General features: G+C 50.3%; 1 protein-coding gene across 1 annotated transcript in view; it reads left to right on the top strand.

Moving 5' to 3' along the window:
- NIPAL3 (NIPA like domain containing 3) overlaps positions 1-21,311 on the top strand; it is a 39,860-nt gene that overhangs the window by 1,347 nt on the left and 17,202 nt on the right. Inside the window, exons 2-7 of the mRNA XM_081085936.1 lie at positions 1,906-2,242; positions 10,069-10,137; positions 10,698-10,869; positions 13,482-13,541; positions 15,455-15,600; positions 20,082-20,178. Coding sequence (XP_080942062.1) covers positions 2,150-2,242; positions 10,069-10,137; positions 10,698-10,869; positions 13,482-13,541; positions 15,455-15,600; positions 20,082-20,178 — 637 coding nt within the window. The 5' untranslated portion in view covers positions 1,906-2,149. The remainder of the gene's footprint in view (positions 1-1,905; positions 2,243-10,068; positions 10,138-10,697; positions 10,870-13,481; positions 13,542-15,454; positions 15,601-20,081; positions 20,179-21,311) is intronic.

The raw sequence follows: 21,311 nt of genomic DNA, 5'->3' as shown, positions 1-21,311 counted from the left end.
GCTCCAGTGCCCCTTCAGCTCCAGGGTGAAGGCCTCGAAGGGTCTTGCAGAGGTAGGGAGAGCCCTGGGCCAGTCTTTCTTCCTAAGACTGTTGTGCTAAAAAGTAAAACAGGGATACGTCAATTTAATACAATAATGCTTTTCACACACACACTCATTAAAGCGAAGTGTTGAATAATTCTGAATCCACGAGATTGCAGACACACACAGGGCTTTACCGTCTGGGAGGTCTGGTTTTGGAATGCCAGTTATAAAGCTGTCTGATGAGTGGAATATATGGATATAGGAGTATAGCCCCAGCTGAAGGCCATTTGATAAAGTGACACGTGGGCCAAATGGTCTTCAAGGCTGCCCCTGTGCTAAGTCCTGTATCCGGTGTCTCCTCGATGCTGGACACAGCGTTAGCCCTGTGACATATGACTGTGCTGTTCACACCAGGAACCAGCATTCCTGGGTCTAGGGCTAGATAACAGGGGAAAGTGGAAGCCACAGGAAAGACAAGAGGCAGCCTTCTGAAGCCTGGAGTCATGGCAGAGACTGGGTCTGTTTGGCACATAGTAAGCCCTCAATAACTATCTGTTGCATGAATGCATGGAATAAAGAAAGGACTGTTCCTGGGTAAATTAAATAATTAATACGAATAAAATTAAGGGGGGGGGAGAGTGGCCAGAGAGAGGTCAATGGGGGGGGGAAAGGGAGACATAGGTAATGCTTTAAACTATAAAGAATTTAAGTGATATATGTATAACATAATTTACTCATTACCATTAAAGATTTTTCATACCAATCCTGTTGATTTCCCCCTGAAAAATCACTATTTTATTTTCTGGCTGAATTACAGTTTGAAATAATTAAAAGAAAAGTTTAAAGTTAAAAAAGAATAAAATGAATACTAATAACAGCTGACATTCACTGACCATTCACTATGCATCCATATTACATGCATGATTTCAGCAAATTCTAACCACAACCCTGTGGTGGGGAGGTTATTACCCATATTTTACAGAGGAAATTGGCTGAAAAGTTAAATTACTTGCCCAAGGTAAAACCAGTAGCACATGGCAGATCAAAAGCAATTTAAAATATTTTTATATTTAAATAAACATAGACTTTACAGTAGAATCTAAATCTGTGTTACTTTTTTAAATATAAGAGGATCTCAAAGAAACCCTTAACATTTGGGGGGCGGGGAGGGGGTTTCAGGCCATGACTCGCACAACACAAGGGCGAACCTTTTCTTTTCTATTTGGTAGAAAAGTTCGAGACCCACTGGAAATTATCAGTCCAGTGATGGTAACAGGAATTACCACCATTGATGGTTTTAACTTGAAGTCACATTATTACCCCCACTTTACAGATGAGACAACTGAGTCTCCAGAGGTAAAGTGATCTGCTTGCACAGATCTTCCACCTCCAGTCCTGTGTTACCTCTCTGACCCTAGGTGGCAGCCCAGTCCTTCCCTTTTCCATGGAGATAACTTTTCTCATTCTTTCTGTCCTAAGTCAGAACCCTGATGGTTTCTTTTGTGACAGTGGGATTGATTGATTGATTGATTGATTGATTGATTGATTTTGAGGCCTGGAGAAGTAGACACAGGCAGTATTCTACTAGAGGATTCTATGGAAAAAAAGTAGGACTTAAATTAGGATGGGAGGAAGGAAGCAGAGGGGGAGAGGAAAGGGGATTGTTAAGGGCCAAGGAAAATGATTTTGAGATAGATGAGCCATATCTTTATTAAGGGGACCAAAGGCATGATACAATTTTTTTTAATGACCTCACTTCTCATGACAGTTTGTTCTTTATCCTAGTGGTATTCTCAGGTAACAAAGCTGGGCTCAATGTTTCACTGTACATGCATTTTTAATGTTCCTCTCCCCCCCCCCCCCCCCATTCCCAACCCCCAGAGCACCGCAGGAATCAGGAAACGCATCCCTGGTTGTCCGCTTGCAGGAATTTGCACGTCTCTGAGTGAAGATGAGGAAAAGGCTATAAATCAGCCAGAAGGGCCTTGAAGGACGGTTTTGGCGTGAGACAGAGATGGCTGGTGGAAGGCGGTGAACACCGCCGGGGACTATGGCCCACCGCTCCGGTCCCACGTAGTGCAGCCCAGCTTCTGAGCCAGGCCCGCGGGATGTGCGCTTAGACACCATGGACCCAGCCCACAGCGCAGCCCTGCAGCTGCAGCAGCTCCCGCCCACGAGCAGCGCCGACCCCGGGAGCCAGGGTTCCTTCTCCTACAAGGCAAGAGCTTTTTTTTCGTTTGTTTTCTGTTTTAGGATGGTGTCTTTCTCTAACAAGAAGGTAACACAGCACAGCATCCATTGGCTAATGGAGATGTCTAGGGTCTGCGTGCCTATCGCTGGCAGATACAGGCAGGCGCTCCACACACGTGGAAGAAAGTATAATCAAAAGAAAAGAAATGCTCATTCAAATACAAAACAATACGGAGGTAAAGAAATATTTTTAAAGGAATGCAGTCACACTTTGAAGATTTACTTCTTTAAAAAAATCACCTATCCCGTTACTCATACACCACCTGGGTTCATACTTCAGCATTACTTGCTTCCTGCCTTTTTCCCGAATGACAAATCTGGGATCTGATTGTGCAGGAAGTTTTGTACCTTGTTTGTGGAGCATTTCCCCACGTCACTGATTGGTGATGCAAAGCCTGTTGTTGGAATGATTGCCCCATAATCTGTTGAGCTTCTATATCAAAACTCGCTGGCTCAGTGGTTGAGCATGGACCTATAATCCAGGAGGTCACCGTTCGATTTCCTAGTCAGGGCACATGCCCGGGTTGTGGGCTGGATCCCCAGTATGGGGCGTGCAGGAGGCAGCCAATTAATGATTCTCTCATTGATGTTTCTATCTCTCTCTCCCTCTCCCTCTCTCTCTCTGAAATCAAGTTAAGAGCCAGCAGTTTGCCTTGAGTTGCAGCCCTGCCCTCCGCCCTGCCCAACAGGGAATGGATTCTGGTTGTTGGGGGACCAACGGGCTGAGCCACCCAGGAGGCGGCGTGGCAGCCAGTCCTTGACAGTGGAGGCTGTGCCTCAGCCCAGAAGAGTTGCGCCTCAGTTTCTCCCATTTAGCAAATAGGAATTTCAACTGAGCATATAGAGCAGCGGTTCTCAAGCTCGGCTGCACATTAGAATCACCTGGGAATCTTTCTAAAATCCTGATTTCTGGGCCTCCTCCTCCGGAAATTCTGTGTCTTTGTTGTGGGGTGAGGCCACAACATGAGTAACAAAGCAACAGAATTTCCGGAGGATGGGACCCAGAAATCAGGATTTTAAAAAGATTCCCAGGTGATTCTAATGTGCAGCCAAGGTTGAGAACCACTGATGTAGAGGGTGTCTCGAAAAAATGTGTACACACTTTATCTGCAGATTCTATTACATTTTGAGAATAAAATGTATTTTAATAAACACTGCCTTTATAATCATTCAAAGTGTGTCTACGTTTATGGGACACCCTGTACATCCAGGCCTGCACTGGGTAGGATGGGAACTGTGTCCATTATTGCTTCCTGGAGGAGCTTACCATCTACAAGGGAGGTAGAGGAAGCGATTTCCATGGGTACCTACCCTTCGGGACAGAATTTTGTGCAAAAATAGAGATATAGCAGGGTGTTTTGAGCGTGGTCTTTAGAACCAGAGATACCGGGCTTCAGATCTCAGCTCTGTCACGTTCTAGCGTTATAACTCGGGGAAAGCCGTGTAACTCCGCTGCAGGGCAGTTTTAAGTCCGTCCTGTAGGGCGGGTGTGAGGGTGACCTGACGCTGCAGAGGACACAGGATCTACCTGCACCATCCCATTTCTGATTTTGGAAATCCTGCCCAGGCTCCCAGCTCCAGCTCAGGTATCACCTTTTCCATGAAGCCTTTGTCAGTCTTCCTGGCAGGAAACTATCGGTCCTTTATCCACACTTCCATGGCCAATTCCCTATCACTGTAGTCATCATCATCATCATCATCATCATCATCACAGCAGCTAACATCTGCTGAGTGTTTACTATATGACAGGGACTGCTAATCTTCACAAAACCCCCGTAAGGAAAAAAAAAGGGGACATATGTAATACTTTCAACAGTAAAGAATTATTTTTTAAAAATAAAGAGAAATATCCTTGGGTGAGGATTTAAAAAACAAACAAACCCATAAGGTGGCTATTACTATAATCCCATTTTACATTTGAGGAAACTGGTACAGAGAGGTTAATTAACTTGCCCAAGGCCACACAGTCAGTAGGTGTAGTAAAGCTGGGATTCAAATGGAGTCTGCGTACATCCACGGCCCTGGTTCTATGCACCACTCCCTGCTGCCTGCAGTATGCCAGCACTCTGGGAAGCCCCTTCTGTCCCTGGCACTGGTTATTGTCAAAATGGCAGTGCCTCGCCTGCTGGAGAAGGTAAGCAACAGGAGCTGGCCTGAAGCCAGGCTACACATGTAGCAGAGCCTGGTTAGCTGGACTGCTACCGTATCTCTTATATTCGACTGTGAGTAACCCGCAGAGCAAGCCAGAATGCTTCTACTTAACTGTTAGCAGGTTAAGCCCAGGGGATTGTGGGAATTCAGGTTAAACAAGTGATGAGTGGTCTTGTCACCGTGGGATCTAAATGAAGGCTGTTGTCGGCAGATATAAAGCAGTCCTTGGAACAGGAGATTGGAGTTGAGGTTCCACCTGGATACCAATAGCCGAGCAGAGCTTCCTGCCTTGGTGACCTTTGGCTGCTTTTCCCGGAACAGTTTGTTTCCTTTCAGAGTTGTAGCTGGTAAAAGGTCAATTCTTGGATCAGAGAATATCAGAGCCAGAAAGGATCCTTACTGTTGCTAACAGTAATGATAATAATGAAAATGAAAATTGTAAAATTAATAGTAACACCTAGAATTGTTTTCGTATTTATTATGTGTCATGTAATGTTTCAACACATGCCTTATCCTATATAATAAAAGGGTAATATGCAAATCGACCAAATGGCGGAATGACTGGTCGCTATGGCACACACTGACCACCAGGGGGCAGACGCTCAATGCAGGAGCTGCCCCCTGGTGGTCAGTGCACTCCCACAGAGGGAGCCACGCTCAGCCACAAGCCTGGCTGACAGCTGGCCAGCACAGTGGTGGTGGCAGGAGTCTCTCCCGCCTCTTTGGCAGCTCTAAGGATGTCTGACTGCAGCGCAGGGGGAGCGGGCCTAAGCCGGCACTCAGACATCCCCTGAGGGCTCCCAGACTGCTAAAGGGTGCAGGCCAGGCTGAGGGACCCACCCTCCTCCACCCCCCGCCTGTGCACAAATGTTGTGCACCGGGCCTCTAGTTTCTATAACATGACAACCCTATGGAGTGCTATGCTCAGCTCCAGTTTTCAGAGGGAAAGCCGAGGCTCCGAGAGTTCACACAGCGTCAGTGGCAGAGGCAGGACCCCAGCCCAGGTTGGTAGCATTCAAAGTTCACGGTCCACACAAGGAAGCGGAAGCAAAGGGAGAAGTGGTTGGGTTTGCTGCCCTCCCCGCCCCCTTGATATTTGGGTCTGTGGAAGCCATGGCTAGAAGCAGCCGTGTCTGAAATCCGGCTGCCTGCCCTCACCCCACTTCCCTCGCCAATAACACGCCCATTCAGAGGCTGCACTATGAATACCGTGCCCGAAAGTCTTGGTCTGTGCCTCATGTCCATGCGTTTTAATAAAGCCCCCGTCATTCCCAAAATATCCCGGTTTGGACTAGTTATGTCCTGAATAGGAGGCTCCTGGTAGTTGGGAGGCCTCACTACTTCCTCACCTGTAATCTATTGGGGACCAAAGTGTTAGGAGACTTGTGTTCAGGTCTGGCCCTGCCACTTGCTCACTCGATGACTTTGGCTGAGCCTTGGGCCTTCTTAGGTAACTGCGATTTCCCGCCCACCCAGGTATTTGCCTTTAAAATGAGGGCGGCCCTCCTCCCCTCCACCCCTCCCTTCCACTTCAGGTGAAACCCAACCAGGCGTTGCCTCAGAAGAATCCTCTCCGTCAGGTGTTGCGGCTGAAGGACTCAAGATGTCGCAGGTGAAGGCGGCGATCTGAGGCTGCCCCGAGACCTGCCTGGCAGTGGGAACGCCACTGTTTCGGCCGCATCTTTTCCTAAGGGACAGAGCCACTGACTCCAGGGTCAGGTCCCTGTGTCCACTTACGAACACTTCGTTGTTGTTAATCCTCACCCGAGGAAATTTTTCCATTGATTTTTAGAGAGAGTGGAAGGGGTGGGGAGAGACAGACAGAGAGAGAGAAACATCAATGTGAGAGAAACACATTAATTTGTTGCCTCCTACACGCACCCTGACCAGGGCCAGGGATCGAGCCTGCAACCTAGGTACCTGCCTTTGACCGGAATCGAACCCAGGACCGCTCTATCCACTGAGCCAAACCAGTGAGGGCTACTTATGAACACTTTAAAGAACTTCCATGGGAACACCCAGAGTGTTCCTCAGCAAAGAGAGGAGCAGTGTAGATTGGGAAAGTTCCCACTGGTGCCCAGAGGTGGGGCTGCCAAGGCGCCGCCTCCAGCCCGCAGACCTAGGCACCCCCACTTGACAGTTTTCAAGCCCTGAGACTTGGAGGAGGAGCGGAATATCAGGAGTCCTGCTGGTCCTTGCCTCCACTCTGAATTGCCCTTGGCCAGACACTGGAGGGCGGCTAATAGGTGGGTGTTCCAACTGTAACCCCTGGGCCCAAGGCCACTTCTTTGCATGACTTTAAATTCTCATAAAATTGCACCAGTCACCACTTCACAAGGGTTTGGGGCATAATTAGTGTGGATGGAGCCCTTTGAACCGCTTTGATGACAGGGCATTAGGTATGTTACGCTGCGACTAACATGCCTATAACCAGTTATTATCCGTGGGGATGAATATGCTTACAGACATGGCTTCTTAAAGAACCCTCAGCTGCCGTGTCATTAGTGGGAAGTAGCACTTACAAGGTGGGGCTATTTTTTTCCTAATTTATTTTGAAGCCTCGGTCTGGAGGGGTCGTTATCCTGAAGAAACTGGAAGTCAGGCCTTCAGCTTCAAACCCTTCGCCCTCACCTTGAGCAAGTTAGTTTATGTCTCAGCCTTACTGTGCTCATCTGTCACCTCCTTTCCACTGAATGTGCTAAACACAGGACTCGTCGTAGAACCCACTTCAGAGGGTTGTTTGTGGCCCCAAGGAGGGGATGCGTAGAACGGCCTGGCGCCGTGCCCAAGTGTGTAAATGCTCCATAGACCCCCGCCTTTGTTGTCATAGTAACCCTTTAACCCCGTGTTTACTGCTTAGATTGGTTGACCCTTGGGAGGTTTGCAGTTTTCATTTCTAGGTTTCACCCTCTTCCCCCTCCCTGCAATAGGTTTGGCTTGTCCGGGGCCATGCAGCAGCCCCCTTCATCTCTTCCCTTCCACTTGGCGAGTTGTCAGCACCACCTGCTCAGGCAGCCTGGTGCTCTGAGGCATCAGCGGGGACAGCGTGGTGTCTCTGGGTAGAGGAATAGAGCAGCTACCGGTTGAATGAACCATATGGAACTGCCGCTTTGGCAGGTCAAAGGCAGCTGAATATTGGCAGTTTCATATGGTTCACCCTAATGCTAAGTGCTGTCTTCAAATTATCTGAGGAGGTTCATGCACCAACCCTGGGGGGCGGGGGGGGGGGGTAGGGGGGAGGCGGGGGTGCACTGTTATTCCCCAGGGAGAAAGGCACCCAGGCTGAAGCAAGCCAATCTCACGGGCCACCTGACCCCAGCAGCGTCCTCGGAACAGCCCTTGCTCAGGTCTCTGGCTTTTGCCCAAGTCCTGGAGGCTGTGTCCAGCTCTCCTTCATCTCCCATAAAGGTGATCGAGCAGCTCTGAGGTGTTGGAGCTGGAACCGGAGTCCTTTTGTCGCCTGTCTGACCAAGGCAGTTCCTGTAGAATCTGCCTGTTAACCCTTTTTAACAATTCCGCCTCCTCATTAGCACAGGTAAACTAAATGACTGGGCAGAGCACATGCTTGGCCCCCAGGTGTTTATTTGACCCTCAGGAGGTTGAGGTCTCTGCTTTGTATCTTTAAGAGCCGCACTTAATGAAGGGCTGCCTTTGAGGTCCTCAGACTGGACCTTCTGAAGAAGCACTGTGTTTCCTCAGAGAGGAAGGGAGAGGGAGAGAGAGACAGAAACATCAATGACGAGAGAGAATCACTGATCGGCTGCCTCCTGCACGCCCCACTCTGGGCATCGAGCCCGCAACCCGGGCATGGGCCCTTGGCCAGAATCAAACCCAGGACCCTTCAGTCCACAGGCCGACACTCTACCCACTGAGCCAAACCGGCTAGGGCTCCTCACACATTCTTTTCGTTGGTTACTGGCATCGGGGTTCTTGGGTTCCCTAAGATAGAAATCGAGAGGAGACCCCAGAGAAATTTCCAGATAGATTTTATTAAGCATTTTCCTGAGCACAAGGCAGGCAGCACAGAGGAAAGGCAGGTCCCCTGAGCTGCTCGGGGCTGGCTCTGCTTGGCTTTTTATAAGCTGGGGACGAAGCAGGCTTGCACGAAAACATGGGCTTTTAGAAAAGGGGGGCTTGTGGGATTTTCCACGTCAGGGTAGGAGAAGCAAGGGAGAAGGAAGTGGTGAGAAGGGAGATAAAATTTTGCATGTTTATAAAAGCAGGGAGTGGAGAGTGGTGACATGCTTGTGGTCATCATACCCGATGTTCCTTCTGGCCACCTGGCCTTAACTTGGCTTTCTGGCCACCAGGTATATTTTTCACTCCTGAGTGCGGTCCCTATACTGTCTCAAGTTGACATCTAAAACTTAAAACTTTCGCGCTGGCAGGCTTGGCTCAGTGGGTAGAGTGTTGGCCTGCAGACTGAAGGATCCCAGGTTCGATTCCGATCAAGGGCACATGCCTGGGTTGCTGGCTCAATCCCCAGTAGGGGACGTGCTGGAGGCAGCCGATCAATGATTCTCTCTCATCATTGATTTTTCTATCTCTCTCCCTCTCCTTCCTTTCTGAAATCAATAAAAATATATTTAAAATAAATAAATAAATAAAACTTATAACTTTCCATTATAAATTTAAATATTTGCAAAGGATGTCATTCCTGGCACATCTACATACTGATTTAAATAACGGCCTCTGCCGAAACCAGTTTGGCTCAGTGGATAGAGCCTTGGACTGCAGACTGAAGGGTCCTAGGTCTGATTCCAGTCAAGGGCACATGCCCGGGCACATGCGCAGGGTGTGGGCTCAATCTCCAGTAAGGGGCATGCAAGAGGCAGCGGATCAATGATTCTCTCTCATCATTGATGCCCCCCCTCCTTCTCCTTTCCTCTCTGAAATCAATAAAAATATATTTTAAAAATAAAATAAAAAACAAGCCTAGCTGGGTGGCTCAGTAGTTGAGCATCATTGATGTTTCTATCTCTCTCCTTCGCCCTTCCTCTCTCTGAAATCAATAAAAACATATTTTTTTAAAAAAAACAAAAAACACTTCTTCTGCACTTAACGGAAACCTAGGGAATATAAAGGCCACTGGACACTGACCACCGTCCTTCGAAGGCTCTTCTGTAACAGCTGGAAATGCTACAGCATTCCTTTTTCTCCTTGAACGTGTATTTCTCTTCTGTTTTCCCCACAGAATTTTATCACAAACTTGTGTCTATCTTTTAACACTTAAACATGTTATGAACACCTATCATACTTCTATACAAGAAAGAATGTAGAGTATGTAATCAAATTTTATTTTTAAAAAGTTCCTTTCGTATAAAGTTCTTCGGTATAAAAATCTGGAAGTGTTTTTTTAATTGATACAATTGATTAATGCAACATAATGTTTTATAGTAATTATTAAGTAAAAAATGATATTGCTCTAGGAATGAATATTTGAGTGAGAAGAATGAGACTGTTCTTTCAATACTCTGGACAAATACTCCTGGTTGCTGGAATGGGAGTTTTCTATCCGTTCTGTTCCCGGTTCCGGTTTTTATCTAGAAGTGTTGAGAACCTGTTCAAACCGTTGGGAAATGGGTCCTGGGGCCCCTGAGCTTCGGCCCAACTTACATCTGTTTCTGTGACCTTTCCTCACAGGAAAACTTGATCGGCGCCCTTTTGGCCATTTTCGGGCACCTTGTGGTCAGCATTGCACTTAACCTCCAGGTGAGTGTCAGTCACCTGCACTGGCGGGGGCCGAGATGCAGCCGATAAGCCAGGGTGTCTGGTGCAGGCCCAGCTGCCTCCACTCCGGGGGAGGCTGCCCACTCCATCCCTGGGATGGGCCTGGGACAGTACCCTGCGGTCTTTCCTTAGTCACTGCCTCAGTTTCTGCGCCCCACGTTCACATTTCCAGAACAAAGGATATGGCCTTCCTTGGCCCAAGTACCCACCCGAGGGAAGGCAGGGTCCGCTGATACCCACAGGGCTGCCCAGCAGAGCTGCCCACCCTCCTACAGAAGAGAGTGCAGCTGAGCAGGCACCCGGACATGGGGACCCTTGGGCATTGCGGTCAGAGGGAGAGGGCCAGCCTGAGGCCAGGCTAAAGTGGGGGTGGCTAAAGTGGGGGTGCCTAGCCCGTGGCCCCCGCCCCAGACTGCACACGCTGTGACGTGTTAGAAATGCTCCTGTATTGAATTGTTAAGGCTTCCCGGGCAGTTTGGAAACTACTGTCTTTGAATAACAATTTAGTACTTGGATCGCTACTGCTTTACTTACTGTTCTAGAAGTACTGCCACATCCGGCTGGCAGGCACCAAGGACCCCCGGGCCTATTTCAAGACCAAGACATGGTGGCTGGGCCTGTTCCTGTTGCTGCTGGGCGAGCTGGGCGTGTTTGCCTCCTACGCCTTCGCTCCTCTCTCACTGATCGTGCCCCTCAGCGCAGTCTCCGTGATCGGTAAGACCAGCCCGCCCATCCCGCCCTGAGACTCAATTGCTTGTGTGACCACCGGGATCAATGATACCTGTTAAGCATACCAGCTTTTGCTTGGATAATAACAGCTAGCGCTTAAAAGGGCTTCATACACACCGGGCCCTGCCCTCCTTTGTGGGTATTAATTCTTCTAACCCGCTTGGCAGCCTTTTGCGGGAGATGCTGTTATTATCCCCATTTTACAGACGAGGAAACCGCGGCACAGAATGGTGAGGTTACTTCCCCCAAATCATACAGCCCGTGAGGAGCAGGGCTGGTATATGAACTAGACTGTCTGCCTCCAGAATCTGTTTAAGATTCAGAAAGTTTATCAGAATTGCTTTTTTTTAAGTTGCTGACATTATTATAGCTGTCCCCTAGACTGCTTTTTATTTCCACTTCAGAAGGAAGATACACCTTAACCTCTTCATCCCAACACCGTCAAGATAATCTAAGCCAGGGGTCCTCAAACTTTTTATACAGGGGGCCAGTTCACTGTCCCTCAGACCATTGGAGGGCCGGACTATAGTTTAAAAAAAAACTATGAACAAATTCCTATGCACACTGCACATATCTTATTTTGAAGTAAAAAAACAAAACGGGAACAAATACAATATTTGTATTTGCATGTGGCCCGCGGGCCGTTGTTTGAGGACCCCTGATCTAAGCCCTTACAGAGCACAGACATCAGGCATCCATCATGGCATTCCTTCCTGGTGAGTCTCAGTGGGCCCCCAGCATTCTCAGATTCAGGCAGCCACTGCCAATTACCAGGAGCTGGCAAAGGAGTGGAAACCTATTTGCTTTCGCTGGTCCTATGATAAGACCCCCATTTTCTTGACCAGGGTTGATACACTGGCCACCCACACAGTATCTTTTAAAAATACAGTTTGAATGCCTTTAGTTGAGGCAGGTCGTGGGCCATAGCCCGAACCTTTTCCTGTTGTCTTATGTCTGACCCACTTCCTACATCTGTGTGACTGCCCAGCCCCTACAGTTATTTAGATGTGTCCTCTGCCCATGACCGATCTTGCCAAAGGGCTTTCAGAACTTCATTCGCAGTGAGGAGTGCATGGCTGAGTGATCAAATGCATTAAATATTAGTCTTTGAATTTTAATAAAGATGAAATAATCAAATTCTTCAAAACAAGGGGCTGAATTATAATGATGGGCCTTGAGGTAGCAGCCCCTGGAAATTAAGAGGTTCTTACGGCTTCTCAAGTCACCCGGTGAGACATAATTTTAAAAATAACAATAATCACCATTTACGGATACGCAGTACTTATGAGTCACTGTTCCAAGTACTTTAATAATAATTATAGTCCAGTTTTTGAGCATTTACCATGTGACAGATGATTTACAGGTATTATATCATTGATTTGCCCCTATTGCTAGGAGAAGGGTATTTTCAGTGGTGTGCTGATAAAGCCACTGAGAGGGAGAGGGAGCGAAGAGGAGGAAGAGGCAGGAGGAAGGAGGGAAGGGACAGAAAGCGGGAGGAAGACCTGATTTGTAGTGTTTCTGATTTACATGGTATAAACATGCCCACTGTGGCTGTTTTCAAGCAACTCATGGTTTCCTGAATATGTAGCAACCGCAGCTGCTGCAAGCCGGATCCAGCACCCCCTTTCCTTCACTGCGTTCTAAAACAGCGGACATAAACACGGAAGTCAGATACAGATCAGAAGTTATGCTTTTTTACTAATAAAAGCTCAATTAGAGCACGCAGCTTAGGGGTGCAGCCAAATGGACTGTCTTCTCATTTCCCAACTAGACCTTGGGCCAGTCTCTCAGAAAACATTTGGGTTTGCAGAACAGAACACTCCCCCAGAATTACAGCCTCACTTAGTCTGGGACAGAAAAGGAAGGACAAAGAACCAAACCTCAGTGTGTAAATTCTTTTGATAGATTGGCCCCACTCCGTTGAGAAATGCAGACAATGGGGCAAGAGACAGAAGGGCCTGTCCATTGGAGGTGTCCCCCCCCCCACCTCCCACCCCGACCTGGAAAAATGTCATAGGGTAGGGACCTGAGACCCACCCTTTAGGGCAGTCAGAGAAGTTTGAGTGCACCTTCCATGCAGCAAGTCAGGGAGAAACAAGATCCAGGTGAAAATGTCAGCAGTAGACACTGCAGTATGAGGAGCCAGAGCCCTGGCCGTCCGTGGTCCTGGGTTCGAGGCTAGCCTGCGCCTACCAGCTGTGTGACCTTGCGTGGGTCTTCACCTCTCTCAGCCTCAGTGTCCTTGTTTTTCAAATGGGAATAACAGCAGCGCCCACCTCAAAGGGTGAACGTACCAGAAATAACTGTAGTCAATTGCCTGTCGCCCAGCAAGCACTCAACACACAGTGCTCCTGGCGTGTAGGAAATCCTCAGGAAGGCCCAGAGAGGAGCCTCCCTTTCCGAGAGGGACCCACAGGGAGGCCAGAAGGGGCTGAGCTCTTGGGAGCATGCACGAGAGGACAGGAAGGACCAGGCTCCAACGCACGCAGATGAGCCAACCCCGTGGGCATGGGCGAAGGGACTCCTTGTGACTGACGGATGGCACCTCATTCTCTTTTCCCTGTGCTTTCTGTCTGTCTGTCTGTCTGTTTTAGCGAGCGCCATCATAGGAATCATATTCATCAAGGAAAAGTGGAAACCTAAAGACTTCCTGAGTAAGTGCACCGATTGGAGCCCCCGTTCCTAATGTTGTGCTTGTCCTTTCCTCGTTATAACGCCAGCTCTCGGCAGTTAGAGGCTGTCTGTTCCCTGCGCCCGGTGTGGATCTATATTCCACTCTCATCGGGAGAGCTGGGATTTTCATCAGTGGCTCCCAAACCATTCAAAAATCAGTGTTGATTGAGCACCTGCTGTTGGGATTGTAGGAAGCCAGAGGAAAGGCACCCTCGTTCCCTCCCTGCGTTCTAAAGCAGTGGGATGTAAACACGGGGGGCAGACACCGGAGATCCGCTGGTGCGCTTTATCACCAACAAACGCTAAATCAGAGCATGCAGCATCGGGGTGCCGCCAAACGGACGTCCTCCCCGTGTCCCAACTAGACCCTGGGCCTGTCTCCCAAGAAGACATTTGGGTTTGCAGAACAGAACACCTCCCCAGAATTACTGCCTCACACAGTCTGGGGCAGAAAAGGAAGGAACAAGAAACCTCAAAACCTGGGGGCATAAATTCTTTTGATAGATTGGCCCCACTCAGTTGAGAAATTCAGACAATGAGGCAAGAGACTGAAGTGTCTGTCCAGTGGAGTTCTCCACACATGGAAACCCAGGGAGTGGGGAAGATGTGTTCCCCTAAGATACCTACTAAGTGCCACACTCTGTTGCAGGGGCCAGGGATACAGCAGTAGGACAGACAGGATTCCTGTGTGAATGGAGATTACAGTCGTGTGTGTGTGTGTGTGTGTGTGTGTGTGTGTCGGTGGGGAGGGCATACAATAAACAAGTGAACAACTAAATAAACAAAATATTTCTAAATCTCAGTGAGTGCTTCGGAGAAAATCGTATGCTTCTTGGTAGGCCCTGGGAACATGGGAATACGTTACCTAGTCTGGTCAGGGTTAGATTCTCTGAAGAGGAGAATTTTCAGCCCAAACCTAAAGTGATACTAAGGAGACTACTATGCCAAGTTTGTGAGCAGAGTGTTCCGTGTCGAGGGAGCAGCAGGTACAAAGGCCCTGGGGTAGGAGAAAGTTTGGTGTGTCCAGTATCGGAGAGGCCAGTGGTGGAGAGTGATGAGTAAAGTGGGAAGGAGGACATGAGAGCAAGGAGGCATGGAGGACTGGACGCTGTCTGGCCTTATAAGCTGTGCTAAGGAGTTCAGGAGTGACATGATGGTGGCACCTGAAATGCCCATCAACAGTAGAATGGACACACTGTGTCCTATTCACACCGTGGACCGGAGAGCGAAGGAAGTACCGCTACACATACAATACAGATGAAGCTCACAGGCTTCTGGTGTGAGCACAGACACGAGAGAATATACCGTATGAACCGATTTAGGTAAAGAACAAACCAGGCACTCTCGGTGCTGGTGGAAGTCCAAGTGTTCCCCTGGGGGTGGGGTCCAGGGATTGGGAGGGGGCACACGTGAGGATTTGGGGGTCCTGTGAAGGTTCCCTTTTAGATCTGGGTGCTGGTTATATGGGTGTGCTCACTTTGTAACAATTCATTGAGCATTATGGGGGGATTAATCCTCACAGGATATTTTTCCCATTGATAGAGAGAGTGGAAGGAAGTGAGGGGCGAGGGAGAGAGAGAGAAACATCGATGTGAGAGAGATACATCGATTGGTTGCCTCCCGCACGAGCCCTGATGTGGGGCCAGGGATCAAACCTGCAACCCTTCGGTACACAGGCCGATGCTCTATCCACTGAGCCACACCAGCCAGCCCCATCAAGCCCTTTTTTGTATGCATGCTACACCTCATTAAAAAAGAATAAGATCATCTCTTTTTTAAGTAAAGAAAACCCAACAGTATAAACTATACCAGGTCAGCTGTGCTGCCCCAGAAAGACACCCTGGCCAGGGCCTGTGCCTGCTGTGAGCCCTTGACAGCCTCCCCTTCCCCACAGGGCGCTACGTCTTGTCCTTTGTCGGCTGCGGTTTGGCCATTGTGGGCACCTACTTGCTGGTGACATTCGCACCCAACAGCCACGAGAAGATGACGGGCGAGAACATCACCAGGCACCTCGTGAGCTGGCCTTTTCTCTTGTACATGGTAAGAGAAGCCTGGTCCTTCCACCTGAACACTGGGAGGGGGGACCGCGTCTTAGAAACCAGAAGCCTGAGGGCCCAGCATTAGGGTGTTCATGTGAATCGTGACGTATTCCACAGCACTGAAGAGGGTGCACGGTCCACGGGGAGATGCTTTCTTCGCTGAGGTCCTGGGGAATGTTTAAAACTGCATATGGAGTGTGGTAACTTTATCCTTCAGAGGAATTTGTGGGTATGCACACTTAATCTACACTAATAAAAGAGAAAAATGGTAATTGGCGTACGGCGATACCCTTTTCATTGGCTAATCAGGGCTATATGCAAATTAACTGCCAACTAAGATTGGCAGTTAACTGCCAACAAGATGGGGGCTAATTTGCATATGTAGGCACAATGCAGGGAGGCCAAAGGGAAAGCAGGAAGAAGCCCCCTGCCACTACAGTGATCGGAAACCCAGGGGGGAGCTAAGAGCTGGGGGGCAGGGCAAAGGGGGCCCTGGGGCCGCCTTTTCCCTGCCCCCCAGCCATGATCAGAGAATCAGGCGCCTTTGCCGCCCTGGCCAGTGATAGCAGGAAGTAGGGGTGGAGCCAGCGATGGGAGCTGGGCACGGTCGAAGCTGGCAGTCCCAGGAGCTAGGGGTCCCTTGCCTGGGCCTAAAGAGAAGCCCACGATCGCAGTGCCCTCCGCTGCCACTGCAGGTCCCCGCTGCCTGGGCTGGACGCCTCGGCCAGAGGCGTTAGGCCTGGGCAGGGGCAGAGCCTGCAACCGCGGGGAGCTGGGGGTCCCCTGCCCAGGCCTGACACCTCTGCCGTAGGCCTCAGGCCTGGTCAAGGGGCCGATCTGGTGATTGGCGATCGGAGGGTGATGAGGGTCAACTCCTCTGGCCAAGGCATCAGGCCTGGGTGGGGGGCGGAGCCGGGGATTGGGGGGATATGATGGTCCCCTTGCCAAGGCCTGAAGCCTGGGTCAGAGGCGTCAGGCTTGGGCGGGGGGTGGAGCAAGCGATCAGAGGGAGATGGGAGTCCCCTGCCCTGGCATGATTCCTGGGCCAGAGGCCTCAGGCCTGGGCGGGGGCCAGAGCCAGTGATCGAGGGGAGATGGGGGTCCCCTGTCCAAGCCTGACACCTCTGGCGGAGGTGTCAGGTCTGGGCAAGGGGCCGATCAGGCGATCGGAGGGTGATGGGGGTCAACGCCTGAGGGCTCCCAGTATGTGAGAGGGGGCAGGCTGGGCTGAGGGACACTCTCCCCCCCACCCCCACCCAGTGCACGAATTTCGTGCACCGGGCCCCTAGTGTATCTATAAAAGACTAGATGCAAAAACAAGTTCCATCAGTAGTTGTCTTGAAGAGATAGAATTATGACTGAGCTTTATTTTGTCTTCATCTGTATGTATCATCCAGAATTTCTACAGGGAGCATTTCACACTTTAATGGTAAGAAGGAAAGTTAAAAATGTTAACAATTACAACATGTTATTTACTTATTTTTGCCCAGTATCACTGGGCAGCTGGTAGGAGCTGATAGAAACACGGCAGACGCTGAAAACTTTGTCCCCTGAACGCCCAGCCAGAGCTCAGTCCTCTCTCGGCCCAGTTACATCCCGTGTTAGGTCTGCAAATAAACTAGTCAAGGAAAACATTGAAGGTGTTTGCCAAAGCTGCTGGTGTGTTCCTGCCCCCAGCCTGGCACTGTGTATCATCTCAGGTTCTCTCAACAGCCCTGTAAAGTAAGTGTTTTTCTCTCCATTTTTTGGATGAGAAAACCGGAGCTAGGGAGGGTAGCTGACTTGCTCTGAGTCCCATGAGAGCGCAGCAGGACTCAAAGCCAGGCCTGCCTGGCCTCGGTGCCACCGTCCTTCACCATGGCTGCCAACGCCAGTGTTGACTGTGCCCTCCTGACGTGGGCAGCCTGGGACCGCGCACCCCTTTTCCTCAGCTTTCCCACAGGACAGAAGAAAGATGTCCCCAAGACGGGGATTGTGTCACCTCCCTGCGGACCAGCCCCAGCAGTTAGTTACCTGCAGGACAGGGCCGAAGACCCACCTGTGTAGGAAAAAGTTTACCCTCAACACAGGCTCGAGTCCATTTATACTCAAGTAATTAAATTGACACCATAATTCTATGAAGTAGCATTATGGTACGGTCACCACCCCAAGCTTGTAAGTGGCAGAGCCAGGATTTGAACCTGGACAGTCTAGCTCACAGTCTGGCTCCAGGGCCCACGTGCTATACCGCTAGGCTACGCTGCCTGAGGCCAGGAGGCCACAATGTCTGGCGGTGTGGCCTTGGCCCAGTCACTGAACCGGAAGCCCCGTCTCCTTCTCTAAACGGGTGGAGTCGCTGGCCCTGGGCTGCTTGTGGGGAGAGGAACACCATGCTCGGGGGCGGTTCAGCTGATCTTCTTCCGTTGTGACCGAGACAGCGCTGCCAGCCAGAGAGATGCAGCCAGATCAAATCAATAAATATTTCTGAGAGTCTGTTAGGTGCCAGACACTGTGGGTTAAAAAACAGTACATGAGACACGCCCACAGAACCCCTGGTCTGCCCAGAGGCACCCACTCATGCACGGCCCTCTCACGAGAGAATGCCGCGTGCCATTCCAGCTTGCGTTTAGGCTTCGGGAAGAACGGCCGAAAAATGGGCCCCCCTGCACGCACGCACAATGGCTGGGGATGCTCAATAACTCTCTCCATCTGCTGGATGGGCTGTTCTGCAGCCATTATAGCTAATTATGACAACTTCATAAAACATGAACATTGTTGATGGTAACCAAAAGCAGCCCGGTACAAAACTGTGCGTTGACTGTGATGACAAGTAGGTAAAATATGTATTCACTGTGACAAAAACAGGAAGAAACAGGAAAATGAGAACAGCTGTGTTTTGCGGTCTCTCATTATGAGGAATTTTCTAAAATTTTCTCTTCAAAATGCCCATTAATGTATCTGCATTGGTTTTTATAACAAATAAACTCCGGTAGGAGGCTGGGGTAGGCAAATGGAGCCGAGCCATTGCCGGATGGTTCTGCTTTAGTTGTGCTGGGTGCCGGGGCTGGCTTTGCTTCTTGGGGAAGTGTTGCCCAAGGTCTGAGCCTTTGAGGAGTAGAAAGGACAAGTTGTTAATCCAAGATGGGGGAACTTGTCAAGCTTTAGATTTGCCATTGTCTAATAGTAAGAGTCTACTAAATGCCAGACATTGTGGCCTCCTGGCCTCGGGGAGTGTAGCCTAGCAGTACAGCACGTGGGCCCTGGGGCCAGACTTTAAGTTAGACTGTCCAGGTTCAAATCCTGGCTCTGCCATTTACAAGCTTGGGGTTGTGACCTTACCATAATTCTGAATTATGGTGCCAATTTACTTGAGTATAAATAAAATGGTGAGAGTGGTCTCCGGCTTATTTCTGTGTTCATTAAGTGAGCCTGCGATAATACCGTGTAAGGTAAGAATTATCATCCCAATTTCACAGAGGAGGTAACTGAGGTTTAGAGAAGTGACTTGCCCAAGGTCACACCGCTAGTTCAGAAGCAGATCCCAGGTCAAACGGGGGCCTCCCTGACTCGTGTCCTCTTCTTTCTTTTCTTTTCTTTTAAAATATGGCCCTAGCCGGTTTGGCTCAGCGGATAAGAGCATCGGCCTGCGGACTGAAGGGTCCCAGGTTCGATTCCGGTCCAGGGCATGTACCTGGGTTGCGGGCACATCCCCAGTAGGGGGCGTGCAAGAGGCAGCTGATCGATGTTTTTCATCGATGTTTCTAACTCTGTATCCCTCTCCCTCTCCCTTCCTCTCTGAAATCAATAAACATATATTTTTAAAAATATATATTTTATTGATTTTTTACAGAGAGGAAGGGAGAGGGAGAGAGATAGAAACAAAAGTGATGAGAGAGCATCATTGATTGGCTGCCTCCTGCACACTCCCTACTGGGGATCAAGCAGGCAACCGGGGCATGTGCCCTGACCTCCTGGTTCATAGGTCGATGTTCAAACACAGCCACGCTGGCTGGGCTGGTGTCCTCTTCTTTCTACCCTACTGAGCCGCACACATTGGAGGCTTGTCTAGGAGGCCAGGGGCGTATATACTTGTCTACTGCGCCAGAGAGCTCTTCTCCGTGAGCAAGCATCCCCCTTTGACCGACCCCCAGTTTTAGTGGGGTGACCCATGTAGCAGCGAAGTGGGCGGAGACCATCTCAGCCTGATGACTCTTGCCCATCCAAGACAGGGGGGCTGTGGGGCCAGCCCCTCACCCTCCAAGCTCAGCCATGAAGCAAACTCCTCGGTGTCGTCCAGATATTCGACAGTCACTCGGCCTCCCCGCCTTCCCCACAGGATCCCGTCAGTAGTTCGGGGAATGCTGGGTGTTTCAATGCCCTTTCGACCCTGAGGGTCTGCGACTCATGAAGTCAGCAGCATAACCCCCAGCCCAGCCCCCCAGGGCCTCCTGGTCTTGCCTGTCCCCGTGGCCCCCGCTGACCCCCTCTTGCTGCTTCCCGTAGCTGGTGGAGATCATTCTGTTCTGCTTGCTGCTGTACTTCTACAAGGAGAAGAGCGTCAACAACATCGTGGTGATTCTGCTCTTGGTGGCGTTACTCGGTGAGTGGGGGTCTGGGCATCGAGTGTTGCCGTCACCGAGGAGTGCCAGGAGGTCCCTGCTGGCCGGGGGCAGCTCCCGTGCGTTCCGTCACCTCGCTGGCTGCGTCCCGCATTCTTGTTCAGGTGCCAAGGCTCCTAAGTGCCGGGATGGTGCTGGAAACTGGCTGCAGTGCTGCACAGGACAGACCGGCCCTGCGGGGCCTCCATCCTGAAGAGGAAATGGCAGTAAACAAGGGGACAGATCCATTTGGGGGTGACAACTGCATGTTATAGAAGAAATACGTGGATGGTCTTTCTCCGTTGCTGGTGGGAGTGGGGTTCTTGGGGTTCCACTGGAATGAGCATTTCTGGAGTGCTCCCCCTCCCCCCCCCACTACCCGAGAGGATGAGATGTGGTAGAAAGCTTTGTTTGCGTGGAATTGCATCCCTCGGTTCCTAAAGTCCCGCTTCCCTTCATCTGGTCCTGGAAGATGTGCAGCTGGGCTTCAGCAGAGCCAGACGCAGAGCCAGGGTCCAGAGCTTCCGTTCTGAGCTGGGTCCCTTCAGCACCAGGCTGGTTGCAGTCCATCAGTCCCATTGTGTGGGGTCCACATAGCTGTGACCTCAGGGGCCAATGCAGGGGCGTGAGACCCCCCTCAGCCCGGGAGTCAAGCGCACAAGAGCACAAACTCCTTTGTTTAGGAACTTAAGTATTAAGTATCTCAAATCTTCCCACACTTGTAGTGGCCACGCCTCCTCTGGCCAGTGACCTGTTCCGGGTGTGGCTGACAGACAAGCACCTTCCCTATCTCACCCAGCCTTTCCTGGGCGTGTGTCCATTCTCGCCCTGTCCAGGCCCTTCTCCCGGTAGTCCGCGGGGAATGGACCTGGGCAGTGTTCACCTGCCGCTTCCTGGCCAGGCTGCACAAATGAAGGCCTGTGGTATTTGGCCTTCCCTTTGCTCCTTTCCTGTTAGTTAATAACTGGGTTCATTACACTGGTATCAGAAGACGAGCGTCAGGAGGGTTGGGAGGTTACGGCACAGAGGTCAGAGGTGGGGCAGGTTTCAACCAGAGTCCTGTGGGGTCCACGCAAAACCACTCAGAGCTTAGGAAGGACTTGTGGGTTCAAAGGCAAGAACTGATTTTGCTCTT

The sequence above is a fragment of the Myotis nattereri genome, assembly GCF_964212035.1.
Source record: "Myotis nattereri genome assembly, chromosome: 3".
Taxonomy (NCBI): Eukaryota; Metazoa; Chordata; class Mammalia; order Chiroptera; family Vespertilionidae; genus Myotis; species Myotis nattereri.
This window is presented reverse-complemented; position numbering and strand designations above follow the sequence as displayed.